Raw genomic sequence first — 19294 nt, 5'->3', positions numbered from 1 at the left:
TGAGTCAGAGGCACACCTGGTGCAGGACTGCAGCATACCTCGGCCACACATACACACACTTTCAACCACGTAAACACACCACTGCGGTGCTCTAAAAGTGTTTAGCACCTCACTGCTTCGGTACCCGGGCTGAATATTAAACGGTCTGTTCAGCCCTTCGCACCAAACAGATCAATACAGATCAATCCTTTCCAATCCACTCATATCTGCAAGTGTGCTGGGGAAATAGGCAGGCACCTTCATCTGAAATTCACCAGTTTTATGTAGACACACCTCTACATGTAAATACACCTTTTCTCTTCTCTTAGACTTTCTCAACTCAGCAATACATCTTAATAATGCAGTGTTCTCCGAGTCTTCTGTTTGCAATCCCTGTGATTACTAATTTAGCAACTTGTCCAAAGGCTGTGTGTCAGGTTTTTGTCTTTTTTAAAGTGACTATCAGCTAATTCAAGGTGATGAACAACAGCAAGCCACTTGGTGAAGTTGAGCTAAATGTACCAAGACACTTGCTTATAATTTGGGGAAAAATAGTCAGAGTGACGCGCGTACGAGTGTATGTGTGAGGATGCGCCAGTTCTGACAGGTTCTCCCCCTTCTAAAAGCAGTGTAATCGCTGTGCCCTCTGTCTCTCCTCTCTCTACCCACGCAGACAGTCAACAGTCAAGTCAATAACGCAGGGCCTTGCCTTCACACATCAGACCCCTACTGAGTGATTAGCTCTTCTCCCCAACACACACACACACACACACACACACACACACACACACGTGCAGCAATGAATACTAATAGGTCTGAACACTAACTCTTCCACGGGGTGCACTGTCTGAGGGAAAATAGGAAAGCAGAGTGTGCCGCAGTGTCTTCCTCACCACCTCGCCTTAAAATAAACCCTGGTGTGGAGGGGAAGGAGGGGAGGTTTAATGAGAGGCATAAGAGCAATGGATAGAAGAGTGGGGGGGAAAGGGTGACGTTAGAGGGACGCCCAGAAAAACAGGTGGAATGAAAATAGGAAGTCCGTCACCCTTTAAGATATAAACCATCTGTCTTCTTCTCTCCCTGTTTTTAGGGTCTCTTAAGCTGTGGAGGTCTCGCCTCAGCAGGGTCATGTACTCCATGGCCAACTGTCTGCTGCTGATGAAGGTGTGTGTGTGTGTGTGTGTGTGTGTGTGTGTGTGTGTGTGTGTGTGTGTGTGTGTGTGTGTGTGTGTGTGTGTGTGTGTTTGTCAGCTCAAGTTTGTGTGTCACGGTGTGTCTTCACAGAGTGAATGTGTCCCTGTATGCATGTCTATGTGTCTGCCTGGATGTGCGCCTGCGGGAGTGTTTCTCTGTGTGTGTGTGTGTGTGTGTGTGTGTGTGTGTGTGTGTGTGTGTGTGTGTAACTCAGAGATCTCTGATGCCAGACTAGTGGAGGATTCACAGTGAAATCCCCCCAGACTGACCACTAATTGGATTCTTGGTCAGAGAGAGAGAGAGAGACAGCACGAATGAGAGAGAGAGAGAGAAAGAGGAGGGGGAGGGGGGGGTAGATTTGATCAGACTCTAGAGAGAACCACAGTGCCATCTAACGGTGAGAATTGAGATTACAGTATTCTTTTGAATTAATTGGCTCAATTTGAGTTTCAATATGTCTAACTCTCCATTCCATATCAGTAGTTTTACATGTTGTAGCACATATACTACCAATCTTAAATACTTAAAATGTACTTTACTTAAATAAAAAAAACTCTAAAAGACTTTTTATTTTGTTACTTTCAGGCAGCCACTAGTTTCTATTCATTACTATGTTGTATGGAAATTAAATGGCTGATTCTTGCAACATTCTTGGGTTGTGTAGTCCATCAAAGTCAACAGCTTTATCATCTGTGAGGAAACGCTGTGCAGACTTTTCATATCATTTAGCGCTTAAACAGTGTTCCCCCCGCCGGGGGGTCAGCCCAATGGTCCTACAGCCCTATGTTCCCACATTTCTAGGACATTTTCAAAATTAGGTCTTGTGTTCCTATATTTCCCTTCAAGGGTTAGGGTTAGGGGTTAGGCGAACATAGGGCCTGATTTTGGAAAAGAAATCTTAGAAATCTTAGAAATGTGGGAACATAGGGCCTAACTTTCAGTGAAAAAAAAATTCTTATAAATGTGGCAACATAGGCACGCTCCCACCCTGCCACTGTATTGTAACTCTGAAACAAAACTGTATGGTAGACATGATGGGGTTGTTTTAGTTTTTCCCATTAAAAGAGAGAAACCAACAATACTTCTTGAGTTCCATACCCTGTCTGTGGCACTCAGCCCCAAGCCAATTGGTTCCAACTAAAATATATTGAAAACGGAACACAAATGCTGTATATAGTTTCATTTGTTACAAAAAAATAATTTCCTAGATTTTAGCAAATGTTACTCAAACGGGAGGAAATGCATGTGTTTCAGCGGTGGATTAATTCAAATGTGGTGTTCTAGGGAGTGTTTCTGGCAGCAGGACGGTGTATGTGGGATTGAGTCAGAATAAACTGCAGTGTGTGTGTGTGTGTGTTCATTGTAATAAAGGAACATGTCACCAGTGCAAAAGTGTGGCTAATTGATGTGTTTTTAATAGTTTTGGGACAACAAAGGAGCTCTTTGGCACAGAGGAAAAATGATATATCAGGCTTTGGATACACAGTAGTAGGCTCAATTCATTCTTTGTCTTGTATGCTGCATGAGATTTTAAGTCTAGTTTTGTTGGACACTGAAAACTGAGCCAGAGCTTTCCTAAAACAAAACTGTAGCGTAATACACAATGTACATGTACAATACACACTTTTTGTACCTTATCCTAGCCCAGTACACACTCTCTCTCTCTACACACACACCTCACTGACCTCTCTCCGTTGCCCCGCTCAGCAGTCCAGTCACCATGTGAGCGATGTGTAGTAGTGCAGTGTGGAGGTGGGAAGAGGGTCACATCGGCCAGCTAATACTCCATGTTTGATTAATACCCTCTCTCTCTCTCTCTCTCTCTCTCTCTCCACACGCCCCAACTCTGCTGTTCTTTACTTCGCTCGCCCTCCACCTGTCTCTACCTCCTACTGTTTACCTTCCTCACTTCTAACTTCTGTCATGCCTTCCTTTGCCCTCCATTCGTCACTTTTGTATTTGTATTTACCTCTTTCTTTTTAATCTCTCTCTCTCTCTCTCTCTCTCTCTCTCTCTCTCTCTCTCTCTCTCTCTCAGGACTATGTTCTGGCTGTGGAGACCTATCACTCCATTATCCAGTATGAACCCCTGCAGAGAGTGCAGCTGCTCAGTGGCATAGGACGCATCTTCTTGCAGGTCTGCACATTAACAGACAAACACACACACACACACACACACACACACACACAGAGTGCCGCTCGGAAGTTTGCGAACCCAGTGTAGTTCTGACTGAGGTAGACAAAGGCCCTGAAAAAACACACACGCATGCGTAGAGTGCTGCTCGAAAGTTTGTGAACCCTTTAAATGTTTTAATATGACCCAAAATGTGATCAGATCTTCATTCAAGTCCTTTAAACTAGATAAAGGGGACCCAATTTAACAAACGGTACAACAAATATATACTCACTCATTTATTTATTTAGCAAAATGATCCAACATTAAATGTCTTTGTTGGAAAAAGGTAGGTGGACCTCTAGGACTCTCAGTACATTTAAAGAGGTTATTGGAGTCTGGTGTTTTAATCAGTGGAATGAAAATCAGGTGTGAGTTTAGCGCGGTCCCTGACGTATTGAAAGAATATAAACCTGGATATTTGAGTAGGTTGTTAAGACTAGAAAAGCGCCATATAAATACAGTCCGTTTACATCTTTACTATCAAAGTCTGGTCTTCACCACACAGGTTTGTGGAAGTGTGCCGTGCCTTGATCAGATAAAAAGTTGCTGGTTGTCACCAGGCTGGTAAAAAAACCCTTTCTAAAGAGTTTGGCCTTCACCAACCCACTGTCAGGCAGACACAGACGGAGGGAATTCAACACCATTGTTCCTCTGCCCAGGAGTGGTCTATTTAACAAAAATCACTGGGCAAGAGCAGGCATGTAGTACTCCAGGAGGTCACAAAGAACCCCCAGAGTAACATCTAAGGATCTACAGGCCTATTTTGCAGTACTGACGGGTATTTATTGACTCCAGCTTCAATCGGCGTGCAGAAAAGATCATGGTTTGGGTTCAACAAAAGTATTTTTTGTCGTTTAGTAAAGTGGGCGTGTCGTGTAGCCTCTCTCAACCACAAATTCTGTCCGTCAGCAGCGTTTGTGACGTTGAACATGACACACTATAAATAAATAAAAAGGAATCCTCGTCTACTGGCAATGGAAAAGGAGTATATCATCTATTTTTAAAGGACTCTAATTGGAATTAGGAGAAAGCTTAACTAGACATGTAAGTAAGGTAAGAATTTTGATAACACTGGGTCTACACACTAGCCTTACTTCCTTGAAGGCAGGTACTCTGTTGAAGTTTAAAACTATTGGATCTGCCCAGAGCCACTCTGGATCTGCCATAACCAATCGTTAACGTTTGGTCGTGACGTCGGCTTAGCATCGCTAGCGTTCTCTTTCACCACTAACGGAGCGAGCTGGAAAACCAAATCCTTCTGAGCCACTCCCTCTGTTCGCTGATCGGACCGGTAAAGATTTGACAGGAGAAAACCCAAGAATATACCGCAAACCCAGACGGAGTACTGAAGGAAAATGAAAATTGAGCAGAAGTACGTAGGAGGGCGGAGCCAGGCTACCTACACACACGCCTGCCTGTCATTTAGTATTGTCTTTGCAGAAAATAAAACAGGACTTTTTTTATTTCTGGAAACCTTGATTGCCCCAAATAACTCCTCCATCTTCGCAACTGCATTGTGTTGTAATAGAAATAGACAGAGATATATTTGTTTTGTCATCATTATTCCCTCTTGTAATGTTCTGTATGTATTCTTTGCTGATGCAATAAGTCAGTTTTCCCTGGGGAATCATAGAATCTAATCTATTTGTGCTTGCCCCATTTTATTATATACACACACCGACCGTTGGTTAATGTGCTGCTGCTGCTGCTGCTGCTTCTGCTTTGTTTTTGGCCAGATCGGAGACGTTAAAACGGCAGAGAGGTACTTTGAGGATGTGGAGAAAGCCTGCCAGATGACAGGGAGCCAGCCCAGTCACACCACATGCGTGCTGATGAACAGGTACCCGTGTGTCGTACATTTGGCACCTGCCTACAGCGTGTGTTTACTTTATGCTGCTCAGGATCATTTTGCGCTCCATGGTAGTGGTACTTCATTTAGGGCTTATAGCAGGTTCGTGATAGCAGGTTCGTGCTTCCTTCTGGCGTGCCAGCACAGGTCACACCTGCGTGGCTCTGGCCTGATGAAATTATGAGGCAATCTTCAGATGACAACCTATCCCACTCCCACTGGGTGGGATAGGTTGTCACTGCTGCCAGCAGATTATATCGTCATGCAGTCGTGTGTTTTCATTACATTATCTTTTTTAATTTAGAAAATACTACTGTAGAAACATACTACAGAACAAACATGTTTTAGGTCTCAGCTGTGATTAAAGAATAATACAGCAGTTTTTCATTCAGGAAAAGCAGGTACCTTGATAATCAGGTAACCAAAAAGAATTCTGTGAGAAATAAGTACAAGGCAACATCCCATTTGCTCTGATCTGGGCCACGACCCCCATCAAGACACATAAATACCACAATTTCAGCAGTGTAGAGAGTTGTGTTTTATTTTTCCTCAATGCCACAGATGACTGAAGGCCGTGATCCCGAACGCATGGAACCGTGATCAGAATAACACAAATACACATTAAATAGACATTGGAGAACAAATTTACAGAAAGTATTATAAGAAATTGAAAAAAAATAGATTTAGTTATAATAATAATAATAGTAATAATACAAACATGTTTACACTAAATACCCTTTTTGAGTATGTGAAGGGGCATGTTCACTTCAGAGGTGATAATATGTCATTGCTGTTTGCAGCTTGGTCTGCTTTAGTTTAGATGACTAATAATTCTGGTTATTTTCAACTTGCTTCCATATCACACTAAAACGACCATGGCTGCTTTTATAGCATCCAGGGATTGGTTGCATTATTCTCAGTGTATGGAGCGGCTCCACAGCGTGTCTCCAGATGGCATCATCACTACAGTCAGTCTCTCTGCTGTTAAGTTTGAAGACATTTAATCTGATCACCGTAGATGTAAACTTGACCTGTACAATAATATAGAAACAAGATGATTTATTTGAATGTGGATTTTACGTTTGTATGTCCCATTACATCTGGTGTACCGTTCACACTGTGAACTTTGGTCTGAGACAGTTTTTTTTTTTTTTTACGGTTTTAAAATCTGGGTGGAAAACCTGACACCAGAAAAGCAGAGGCTGTTAAGGCAACAGATCAATGCCCACGCTTCTGATATAACATGTTCAACTATCAAATATAGGTGTTTGTTCGCATGTCCACATATTTTATAGCCGTATATGTTATGAACTGTTGTGTTGTATTGCGTTAACTGCCATACTACTTAGACATTACATTGCACAAACTGTATATTGATTCTATATTAGACCTGTATTTTTGGTAGATTCTTTACTGTAGTCTGTATGTTTATATTTTGCGTATATATATTATTTTCATTTATGTGTAACTTTATGTTGTCTCGCACGTTTACGCTTTGTCTTGGCCAGGTCGTCGTCGTCGCATTTTGAGGGCAATTTGTTCCCGATCGATCTATTCTCGATCTACCTGGTTAAATAAAGGTTAAATAGTAAAAAAATGAAATGTCCTCCACAGCTTCCAGTATGACCGTGTGTGTGTGTGTGTGTTTTTTTTTTTCAGGGCCTTTGTCTACCTCAGTCAGAACAACTACACCGAAGCACACGCATCCTTCACCGACGTCTTGAAAATTGACCCGAAAAACCCTGTAGTAAGTGCCACCACATCCACTGTAATAAACACGTCTTTTACTTTACACCGCTTTAACGCACACATTAAGTCAAAGTCATGTAAGAATGACTTGCATCGTGTTGTCTCATCGAAGCAGATTAGTGGATCTATCATCTCACGCGTACTTGAGACCAGGCGTACACACCGTTTTCTAGAGAGAGAGTAAAATCTTGTTTTGTTGGGTTGTTTGCCGATTTCACGGATTCATATTTTTTGCGTTCTTTTTATTGACATTTGAGCCATCATTTCCCTGTCCTTGATCGTTGAATTTCACCCTGAATTGTGAAGCTCTCTGTAAACTTGTTTCCATTGTTTCAATATAAGCTCTATAAATTTCAATCATCAATCATCCCTCTGACGATTTGATGATGATGATTGAGATATTACCGCGATGATGGTTCGCAGATACGTGTGATGAATTAGTGGTTTGGGCATTATAAATAGCCACAGCCGTGTAATGACAGCTGTTCTGGGGCTGTTGGAAAACCTCGCTGATGCAACACAATCTGTGAGATTGCACTAGTTCCTTGCCGTTGCTCTCATTCAGTATCAACATGATGCAAACTGATTTGTAAGGGTGTCTCGACATCTATTTATGGCAAACTGCGCGAGTGGAAATGAGGCTTGTGCGTGTGCGCCCAGTTCCACATAATTGAGATTTATAAAAACAGAATCGGGCATACCTGCGGCTTTATAAATCTGACGTAAAGAATGTGTATGCATATTTCCGCCTGTGTGCGTACACACAGTTTTAGTCATGAATCTACAGTTTCATCTGGCCCCTGGAGTCAGGGCAGGCTTTAGCTTAGCTTGGCATAAAGACTGAAAGCAGGGAGAAAGAGAAAAGATGTGCCTACCAGCATCTCTAAAGCTCACTAATTAACACATTGTAACTCGTTTGTCTAATCGGAACACAGGCAGACGTTTTGGTGGGGGGAGGAGTTGCATGTTGGAACTATTTTTTGACATCCTTCCAGCTTTTCTGTGGTGTATCTCCGGTTATTGTCGGGGCCGCTTGATTCGCTCAGTGAAACGGTGGGCCAAGGTTTGGAACTCTACCGAACCAACGTGGCATCATGACTTTGCGTAAACGTACACGCCACTTTCCTAAAGCCAAATGGCGTGTTATCTGTACGCATTTCGAGCTATCCGCGTGTATGTCTACGCTGTATACAGCGGATGTAAACATACACACCACGTGGCGTCGGTGAAAGTCCTGTGTTTTAACCATCTGCCACCCCAACCAACCTCCGTCCTTTCATACTACTCGCTACACGATAATTCACATGTAATCTAGGTCAACGGAGGCCAAATGGCGTTGATAAACACGCTAAAAAAAACATTATGCGTCTTGATAACACGCCAAAATGGCATACGAATTGGCGTGTCATACATACGCCACTTAGTGAGATCAGTCTGACCGAACTGTCCCTCATCCCAGTACATTTTGCTCAGTATCGTTTTAACTGGGGAACTCAACTGAAGTTCCAATCCAACTTCAAAAGCTCAACAGCAGCCTCATACCAAGTAGAAAGATGCAGTTCACATTCAAACTCTTCTGTGCTCCCCTCCTCCAAGGCCAACAACAACGCAGCGGTGTGCCTGCTCTATCTAGGCCGCCTGAAGGAGTCCCTGGGCCAGCTGGAGGGCCTGGTGCAACAGGACCCCGCACTCTACCTCCACGAGAGCGTCCTCTTCAACCTGACCACTATGTACGAGCTGGAGTCGTCTCGCAGCACCCAGAAGAAGCAGGCTCTGCTGGAGGCGGTGGCCGGCCGCGAGGGGGACAGCTTCAACACACAGTGCCTCAAACTGGTCTAAGAGGCAAGAATATGAACACACACTACTGCATTCTCATCCAGTGTGACAGGGAATAGAGTAGTATCTGTAAAGGAATAGAAAGCCCCAGCTCCTGAGAGCGTGATGACAGAAACGTGAATGTTTAGTGCTTGGTTTGGTTACCCACAAGCTAGTTGCTACAGGATCTTTCAGTACTGGTTTTATTCTTACAAAATGGAAGTGGGAAGGCACACATTTCTCTTCAAGGCAGCCCCCACGGGGGGCATGACACTCCTTATCTTTCAGAAGGGGGTGACCCACTAATGATTCACACATTTACTTAAAGCAACAGAAACCATGGAAAGCTCACACAAGCTGGTGGAAATGGCCCTACAAAAAAAAAAGAAATCCTATGTGCGCAGAAGTCAATGGTTATTTTATGTTTCAGATTAAAGGAATAGTTTGACATTTTGGGAATTTAACCGTGAGTTAGATAAGAAGATCGATACCACTCATGTTTGAACCGTAAATATTAAGCTCGAGTGAAAGTTCTGTGTTAATGCAGTTGTGATACAGAAAAGTATTTTCCACTGGTGAACTTCTTACAGTACAAACAGACAAGCTCACCTTGTAATGGTCCCTCAAGAGTGTCCCGCCAACAAACAGTCCAGCTCATAACAACCAAGTGGAACCACAAATTGTAAACTGCTTCATATTTAGCGTGCAGGCATCAGATTGGTTTAGATCTTCTCATCTAAATCTCCGTAAGAGTAAGTTCTCTGTCAAATGAAAGAATTTCCCAAAATGTCAAACTATTCCTCAATTATTGTTTTTTTCATCAAAGAGTCACACCGACACAGAGGAATCATCAAGTTAAGCATTGTGAGGTTGGAAGGGAGACCTCACAACATAGATGTACATAGCACTACAGACTGGCGTTGGTTTTAAGTGAGTTACAGGCTCATAATGTGGGTCTTGACACGGGCATTATCCTGAGCTTCAGCATGCTTAAAGACTAATAAACTACCACTGAGGTCTGACAACCTGGAATACTGGATTGACAGTCAAAGACCACTCCATTTCAGCTGCCAGGTTTATTAACTCATGCAGTTAAAAATAGATAAGCCCTTCAGATTGCATCGTATCCTGTCCAAAGCTGTAAAATATTAGGAATCTAAAATTGTACATATCGGAGAAGCTGTTTTTTTTTTTTTTTTTCTGCTTGTGATTATATCAAAAAATGATTATCTTGTTAAATCTTTTATTGATTTGTGCTGGTGGATCTTTAATTATCACTGTTTACATATTGTGTTGATCATATTTATGTATATTAAAATTTGTTTTATCCTAAATAAAAATTATTTTAAATCAACTTGTCTAGCTTAATGCAAAAGATAATAATAAAAAAAAACCAAAACACTGATTGAAAATAGCAGCAGCTTTATGTCCCATACAACAAGAAATGTATATGAATCTGTCAGACATTCCAGCTCATTAGCACAGACAGGTACATCAAGTTACATTTCTAATTTCAGATTTGAATATGAAATTAGAAAATACTATGAATTAGTTGTAGATTTCAACATGCTGTTGAGTGTAAATCTGATGGTACCAAACACAACCAATTTAAGAGAACAAGGCGCAGGCTTTCCCCCAGTGTATAGCAAGCCTGGTGGACCACCGGGCCTAAGTTGCCCCCCCAACCAGGCCTAAGCCACTGGGGGAAAAAAAAAATTAAAATGTATTTTTAAGATGTTTTTAAACTAGTGACAGTGGGGTGGCTCGGTTGGCAACTTAGACGTAGTCATACTTTCAAATCTCCAGTTAGCTTTTAGCACTGACTTAATGTAGAGCCCTCTGAAATCTGTTAATCTGTAAATCTAAATTTATTTTTTTTATTCTCAATTTCGCAATTCCATCCATGATTCTGTTACCACAGAAACTATTTGGCTCTACATAAATGCTGCCATCAGTCTGTGATTGGCCCCAGCCGGGCCCTCGTCAGAAAAAAAGACACTTGCCACCTGGCTGAACAACTTTTCTGGGGGAAACCCTGGGCACTACAGATTGTCCGGTCGTGAAAAAAGTATTTAGACCATAAGTATGTGATGCTCCATTACAAGTCTGAGTCCTACACTTAAACTTTTACTTAAGTTCAAACTGATCTTCTCAAAAGTGGAAGTACTCGTGCAGAATTGCCCCTTCAACATGTTACATATGTGATTGTGTGTACGGTATATGCTATGTTATTGCATCATTATTCTTGATGCATTAGGCAACATTTTAATGTAGCTTGTTGATGTTCTAATGTTAAATACTAGGGATGTCCCGATCAGGTTTTTTTGCCCTCGAGTCCGAGTCAGAGTCATTTGATTTTGAGTATCTACCGATACCGAGTCCCGATCCGATACTTCTATAATAATTCAACTTTATAATACCTCCAGACCGCAGACATACTCGCGCTTTCTGCTTCAAGCTGCTTCCGTGTTCTACTTTGCCGGCATTTAACCAATAGCGTCTCTGCAACAAAGTGATGTCATGCCGCACGCGTTGCTGTTTCTGTGTGGAGTCAAAAGGGTCTAACTCTGTGCCACCGCATAACTATAGATGTGTTAAAAAATGATGAGAATATATATACATATATATCCCAGTCCTGATCAGGAGGTAACATCCGATTCCGATTGAGTCTGAAACCACGTGATCGGATCTGGACATCCCTATTAAATACTTTATCTGTTGTTGGGTAGTTTTTGACAGTGTACAAGATTTAATTATCTGATAAAATTTTGTCTGTAGAATCTCAAAAAAAAAAATTTAGGATTATTTTTTGGCCATTTTAGGCCTTTACTTTGACAGGACAGCTGAAGACATGAAAGGAGAGAGAGGGGGGAATGACATGCAGCAAAGGGCCGCAGGTCAGAGTCAAACCCGGGCCCGCCGCGTCGAGGAGCAAACCTCTATATATAGGCGCCCGCTCTACCAACTGAGCTATTCAGGCGCCCGTCTGTAGAATCTAAATTTAACTGGTAACTTAAATGTATCGGTGTAAATAGGAAAAACTGTAAATTCCTATACCTTTTGAATTAATTAAACTGAACTCCATCTCTGATATTGTCTACATGTAATTTAATTTGCCACTAAAAAGCATATTAGTGCATAATATGACTGCTCTGCTACAGGAGATCTTTAATGATCCACAACATTTTTCTCAACATTTTGACTGTAAACCTACAGAATCCCATTAGAGGCTCTGATTGTAGTGTCAGTAGTGGTCATATGGAATCACACAGCTGTCTCTCAGGATCCCTGCAGAGAAGCCGTGTACTTCTGGCGGACGTCAAAGTCATCAGCGGGCCGGTTGTAAGCTTTCCACACTGGCTCCCCCACAAACAGCCTCATGGCTTTGGTGTAGTTCTGTAGAGACAAACACAGTGTTCAGATCAGTCTGAATGTAGTCTAGATCCACGACGTTCCACTTCCGGGATTGTTCAGGTGCCGCCGGAAATTCCGCCGGATGTCACTCTCTTCGGCCGGATGTCTGTTACCTTCCGCTTTCTTTGCGTTGGAATTTTAAACTCCTGGATAAAGGACTGTCAACTCTGCCTCCCCCATGTTAAATAGAATTCATCATTTGGTTCTACACGGCAAAAACCCCAGCTTTTTAGCTTTTCTTACAAAAAAACAGTTAATTTAGCTAGCCGGACGCTAATGAATTAGCTGCTGTTAAGTAGTTTAAGTAAGAAAATGAATTCAGGCTTTTAGTGCAACAGCCTAAAAAGAAAAACAACAGAGTTTAGGTCGCAATGTCAAAGTAAACTTATTGTACGTGCCAAAACCAACAGTGCTTCACATGCCAGTGGCAACAGTAATGACAATGCTAACAGTAGTAACACATCTCACATAGGGGTGTCACCATTCTGCAAATCCACAACTCAATTTGACTTTCGCTTTTAAGGTCACAATTCGATTAAATTTTTTATTTGAACTTTTTTTTTTTCAGCAGTGACGCAATGCCCAATAAGAGCCACTAAATGGCAGAAGGGTACTTTACAAAGTCTGAGTTTCTCACATGAAAGCACCATGATTGAGCTTTGCAATTAATCGAAATTTTGATTTTGACGATCAGAAAAAAAAAAGTTATTGAGAAAACTATTATTAAAGATTATTTTTGCACATTACATTTTGCAACTCTTATTTTGTCTTGTGTTCTGAAGGGGGATTCAAAAAGTTGAACAGGAAAAGTATGAAGGTACATTTCACAGTTCAAACTTTGTTTAACTGTTTCACGGTTTTTTAAGTTCAATAAATGCAACATCTTTCCAAAAGTCAACGAGTAATCGTGTTAAATAATAATAAAAAAAAAAAAACTAATTCTGATTCAGATTTTTTCCATAATCGAGCAGCCCTACACCAAGAGTTTAACGAAGTGCACCTGAACGCACAATGAAGTCCCGGAGCCAGCAGGCTTGGTTTACATAACTCGGTGGAAGGCAAAATGTTGCTACATCGGTGACTATAAGGAAGCAGGGTTTTTTTCCAGTTCTGTTGTTTCTCCGTCATCTCCGACTCCAGCAGTGGCCATGGTGTCTGGAAAAGCGCAGCTACAGGCTAAGCTAACGTTACCCTGTGTCTTTAGCTGCATGCTAGTTGTCGGTGGTTAGCTAAGCTGTGTCTGTTTGTTTTTTCTTCGGACGTGCGCAAGTAGGCGGGGGTGGAGAGAGAAAGAAATCCTGTGGGAATTGCCGATCCTGCATTTGATTTTGATAATCGAAAACCTCATTTGATCGATTTTCGATTAAAAATTGAAATCGTGACACCCCTAATCCCAAAGCAGCAAAACTTTGAGGAAATAGTAATGCATAAAGTATGTATTCTGTGCATTCTTTTAATATGTAGGCCTAAATGATAATTACATTTCGTATGTTTGGTACTATAAATACTATTTAACAATGTAGATCTACACCTTTTTTTGTTTGTATTTTGCTGTTTGGAAACTTCAGGCCGGTTGTCCTCTCAATATTTGCTTTAGTCTTACTCAAATATTATTTTCTGCGGCAACGACCCAATTTCTCCTCAGGCATCGTTTCAATTTCATCTCACCTAATCCAGTGTGCTCAGGTGCATTGTTAACACAACATCAGTGTTGAACATCTACAACTCCCTAGATAGCCAAAAAGCAGTTAACTGCTTGCATGTTTTTTAAATTACTGTGGCTTCGTATCAATGAAAATTACATACCAGTGTTAGCCTAGCTTTGTGGAAGACTTAGGTGCATGTATTTGGCCTCCTCAAGAAAATGTTAAGTTTTACAATTAATTTTTTTTTTTTTTTTAAATGTCCCCATACATTTTGTGTCTTTTTGTGGGATTGTGTCTCTATGTGGGGTTTTGTGTCTCTTTGAAGTCGTGTTAGGTCTCTTTTTGGACATTTCTTTTCTTTGGGGTTGTTTTGGGTGTCTGTGGCCATTGGGCGTCTCTTTGTAGTCGGTTTGTGTCCTTTTGTGGTAGTTTTCCATCTCTTTTTCCAACCTGTAAAATACGGACGCTTGGGCAGTGGCTCTCGGCATCAGATACCGATGCAAAAAGCACCCTACAGCATCTGTATGGAACGCACCGGGCAGAGCAGCAGTGCGACCGCGGCGCGATGACGTAGTATTAAGAGCAACAACGGTAGCAAGAAGTATGAAAGACCGAAATGCCGCCTAAGGTGGTTGGCTGGGGTGGTGGATGGGTCAAACATCACAGGACTTTCACCCAAGAGACCGTGGTTCGTGTCCCATTCTTGTCACAGAAACATACATTTTATAACCACCCACCATCTTTTCCTAAACCTAACTGTCCTGTTCTTATGCCGCATGTCAGTCAGTACGTCTCGACCCAGAGCATCAAAAGTGACGTCAAGAGTCCCAACGCTAAAGGAGACTTTTAGCGTGAATAACAAACGCCAAAGGCACATGACCAAGCGTCCGTATTTTACGCGATGGGAGAGTGAGAATGTGTTGCTTTTTCCACATAATGTTGGACCATTATACAGTAATCACCATAGCTGTGTCTAAAACGTTGGAAAGGCTTGAGCAGATAATAAATAACACTCAAAAAGCTTAAAGACATACGTAACTTGCTAAAGAAGTCCAACTACAATCATTAGATCTGAGAAAAGTCTTTTAGTTACATTAATTTGGCTTAGTTGCTGCCCAGAATGGCTCGGGTGCTGCACCTAACCCTTGCACTGGCAGCGAAAACCCTGCATTCATCTATGCTACGTACATTCTCATCCAGGGTGAAGCGGTGGTAAATGCCGGCCGGCAGGGTGATCAGGTCCCCCTTGCTCATGGCGATTCGGATCCATCGGTCTTCTTTGTCCCGGACGTCAAAGTAGGCATGGCCGTCCAGGATGTAGCGGATCTCATCATCCAAGTGCAGGTGCTCCTCAAAGAACATCTTGAGCTGAGAGTACAGACACAAAAAGACAAAGAGGCCTGGATAATGGCGGTTTCTTCATTGAATTATAAAAACTTTACAGCCGATTCAAAAGCTAGCTGTCCTAATGTGTCATCGTCTCTTCATCACTGACTGAGAACGATGGTTGTATACACGTCATAAACCACTGTAGAGTATTACATAGTCTACATCCTCCTGTGGCACCGTGATTGTTCCGGTGCCGGAGGAAATTCTGCCGGATACGTGTCTTTTCCCAGGTGTCCATTTCCTTCCACTTTCTTTGTGTAGGAATTTTAAACTCCAGTGGAGTTATGAGGACTATGGTTAACTGCTCCTCAGATCTCTGCAGGGATTAGCACCACCTATGACGATTGCAATTGGTTAAAAGAAATGCCAATAAACCAGAGCACGTTTTCCTCCCATCCTGGAATGCTGTGTGAACTAGCCAGACCCTCCTCCGCTCCGCAGCGTGTGGATGGTCTCGCAAAGCGAGACTAAGCATTACAATAATTCCCACAGCTCATAAAATCTAACTTACTCTATTTCAGTTTCAACAGTTTGAAGAGTCTTCTCTGGGCGCCCGGATAGCTCAGTTGGTAGAGCGGGCGCCCATATATAGAGGTTTACTCCTCGACGCAGCGGGCCCGGGTTCGACTACGACCTGCGGCCCTTTGCTGCATGTCACCCCTTTCATTTCTTCAGCTGTCCGGTCAATAAAGGCCAAAAAAAAGAAGTCTTCTTTAACAATGTGACAGTTTCTCAGAATAAAAAAAGATTATTAGAAGATATTGTCAGAATAAAAAAAATGCATAGCTTTTACCATACAGTGCTTTGGTTACCTTTTCCTCATAGTTAGGTAGTGTGTCCTTGTGAATGGAGATAATATCCATATAGGAGTAGCCTTGGTCTTTACGGATCTGCTCCAGCTCTGGGTCTGTTTCATAGATATCAGCATTCAGCTGCAACAACAGGACAACAGCTCCGATCAGTAAACTAACTCATCTGTGGAACCAATTTGGTTATTTCATTATTTGTTACACATCACAACAGCAACTCCCATGCTAGCAGTTAGCCCGTTTGGGAATCTCATGTAAGCCTGTAACAAGTATTACATAACTGTCGAATTGTCTTTTTTTTTTTTTTTTTTTTACATAATCCCCATTTCTTTGTTTAATCGCAATTAATTGCTAACATTAGCTAAGGTCTTAGAACTGTATGACTGGTAATTGATGATTTTGTTTTGAAATGCCAAATTGTAAATATATAAGTGATTATTGGTCGGACTAAATATTTGTATTATTATTTCAATTGTTAGTTGTTGGCACTTGACCCTATACACATTCACAGAAACAGAAATGACAAGGGTACAGTTAGAAATAATATTTTTATGATAATAAAGAGGCTTTGTTAACTTTATAGGCTGTATATGTGTTAGTACATTATCTGGGTCACATAACGGTGATATATATTAGAATATAGAATAGTCTTTATTGTCATTGTACATTTACAACAAAATTGAATGCAGTCCTCTCAGTGCAAAACATCAGTTAAGTGCAAAGCAGTAAAATAAATATCTATATGTATATACATTTAAAAAAAAGTCTCTTAAAGCTACACTGTGTAAGAATTTCTCCCATCTAGCGGTGAAATTGTATATGACAACCAACTGAATATTACTTTCTAGCCCTTCCGCCTACGGTGGCTGAACCCGAAATTAGCTCTCTCCATCGTTTACATGCAGCTGTTCTAGCCACTCCAATATTAACTTTGGTCTTGTTGCTTTGTCTGTCGCGTTGTCGTTTTAATTCTCTTTTTCGCTTCCCTGGCGAGTAATCTCCCCCTTGCATTCGTCACGGTGCCAATAGGTGTAAGAGGGCGAAATGCGGAGGTATGTCCCTCTTTGGCTAATGTATTTTAAAGATGGAGGTATGTCCCTCTTTGGCTAATGTATTTTAAAGATGGAGGTATGTCCCTCTTTGGCTAATGTATTTTAAAGATGGAGGTATGTCCCTCTTTGGCTAATGTATTTTAAAGATGGAGGTATGTCCCTCTTTGGCTAATGTATTTTAAAGATGGAGGTATGTCCCTCTTTGGCTAATGTATTTTAAAGATGGAGGTATGTCCCTCTTTTGCTAATGTATTTTAAAGATGGAGGTATGTCCCTCTTTGGCTAATGTATTTTAAAGATGGAGGTATGTCCCTCTTTGGCTAATGTATTATAAAGATGGAGGCGCTACATGGCGGCCGTCATTCAAGCGACTCCCCCGTCTGTATTCTGAATGATTCTAAATGGCAGATTCTACGCTTACGAGAATACTTTGATTAGTTGGTGGAAGTAATTACACATGAATGAGCACGTATTTGTGAAAGAATAAAGTTGTTTTTTTTTCTAAGAATCAACTAAAAACATTAAACAATGTAGGTTTAAGGCCCTATAAAAATACATAAAAAGGTAGGTTATTTGTCTAAAAAGGAAAGTTAAAACACAAAAACACAGGCATACCACACAAACAAGACATTCACTGCATGATTCATCCTAAAACTCAAAAGGCATTAAGTTTAATCATGGCTCTAAGAAAAAAAAAACGTTTTTTCAGTCTGTTTGTTCATGTTTAAAAGGGCAGCAGATCAAACAGAGAGTGTCCGGGGTGAGATGGATCTTTGAGTATGCTCTTGACTTTTTTGAGGCAGCGAGAGCTATAAAGATAATCTTTAACCAAAAGATGTATCCTGGAATTAATTTAAAACTTTAATGGGTTTAAAAAAAGTAATAAATAAATAAAATACAAATTTAATTTGCCTGAAAGAGACAATTATGTTGTTAAACGCAATTATTTCTGAGACAATTATTTGTACAGCAAAATGTTGAATTGCTACAGCTCTGATCTCATGTAACGTTAATGATAATATATGGTGGTAGAATAACCATTAGGTTAACCATAGGGCTTAGCTACCTACCAGTATGAAACGCACTGCAGGAAGGAAAACTAGAAGTCATTTGAACCTAATGCTTGGCCACTGGCTATTATACCAAAATATTTGTTTTCCCAACCATTATAAACTCAATCAGTTAAGACCACAACAAAAATGTCTGCATATTTGTTGTTATTTTGCAGTTGGTGAGGGCAGAGGTGGAATGTAACTAAGTACATTTACTCAAGTACTGTACTTAAGTACAAATGTCAGGTACCTTTCTTTTCATGCCACTTTCTACTTCGCTGCATTTCAGAGAGAAATATTGTACTTTTTACTCCACTACATTCAACTGACAGCTTTAGTTACTTTACAAATTAAGATTTTTGCACACAAAACACATGTAGTTTTTAAAATAAGATGTTGTATTATAAATTAAACTACCCTACAATATACAGGCCTACAAGTCCAGCTGAAATGATTAGACCATTAAACAGTTCCACTGTTTTGATCGTTTCCAGTTTCTAAAATGTGAGGATTTTTCTGCATTGAGTACTTTTACTTGTATTCCTTTAAGTACATTTTCCTGATGATACTTACTATTTATTAAGTAACATTTTCAATGCGGGACCTTTACTTATAACAGAGTATTTTTACAGGGTGGTATTAGTACTTGTAACGTTACTTCAGTAAAGGCTCTGACTACTTCTTCCACCACTGAGGGTCGCAGTTATCTAACCCACTAGCTAAGTGTTTACAGACGTTCTGTAAATTAACAAAGTAACGTTAGCCTACATGTTGAATACAAACTTTTGACTTTAGCTAACGTTAGCTACTCGGCATACAAATGACTGTTTGTTTACTGTGAATTTACTCTGACACAATAGCTGTTATGTGGAAACTTAAAGGCAGCAGCTAACATGGCTGTAAACTCTTAGCGTTAATTCACGGACCTTCCAGTGAAAAACCCCGAGCTTTTTCAAGTCGTCCAGGGAAACGGGCCGGTTTGGGTTCAGTCTGTGCGGCTTTCTCTGGTCCTCTTCATCGCAGCTGTCCATGTACCAGGCTTCTAACGCCGTAGCCATGCTGGAGCTCACCGCTGGACGTCTCTACAGCCGGACACCTAAAGAAAATACTGAAATGTGTGTTGCCGTTGCACGTCACGTGACTGCAGTCACACTTCCTGTATACAATGTAT

General features: G+C 41.1%; 2 protein-coding genes across 4 annotated transcripts in view; one reads left to right on the top strand and one right to left on the bottom strand.

Annotated features, from left to right (window-relative positions):
- Positions 1–8791, top strand: part of trappc12 (trafficking protein particle complex 12) — a 41310-nt gene extending 32519 nt beyond the window's left edge. For all 3 annotated transcript variants that reach the window (XM_031321435.2, XM_035994525.1, XM_035994524.1), the window contains exons 8-12: positions 1070–1143; positions 3211–3309; positions 5085–5188; positions 6857–6944; positions 8543–8791. In XM_031321435.2, the coding sequence (XP_031177295.1) occupies positions 1070–1143; positions 3211–3309; positions 5085–5188; positions 6857–6944; positions 8543–8785 (608 nt within the window). In that variant the 3' untranslated portion in view covers positions 8786–8791. The remainder of the gene's footprint in view (positions 1–1069; positions 1144–3210; positions 3310–5084; positions 5189–6856; positions 6945–8542) is intronic.
- Positions 8792–11852: 3061 nt separating this feature from the next.
- adi1 (acireductone dioxygenase 1) lies at positions 11853–19294 on the bottom strand. Its single transcript, XM_031321438.2, has 4 exons — positions 19050–19294; positions 16023–16142; positions 15010–15189; positions 11853–12157 (listed from the first exon to the last, which is right to left on the bottom strand). Exons 1-4 carry the CDS (start codon positions 19179–19181, stop codon positions 12041–12043), a joined length of 549 nt encoding a protein of 182 aa, XP_031177298.1. The 5' UTR covers positions 19182–19294; the 3' UTR covers positions 11853–12040.

Source organism: Sander lucioperca, chromosome 18, assembly GCF_008315115.2.
Source record: "Sander lucioperca isolate FBNREF2018 chromosome 18, SLUC_FBN_1.2, whole genome shotgun sequence".
In the NCBI taxonomy this organism is placed as follows: Eukaryota; Metazoa; Chordata; class Actinopteri; order Perciformes; family Percidae; genus Sander; species Sander lucioperca.
Note: the sequence above shows the minus strand (reverse complement) of the source record. Positions and strands in the feature narration are given on the sequence as shown.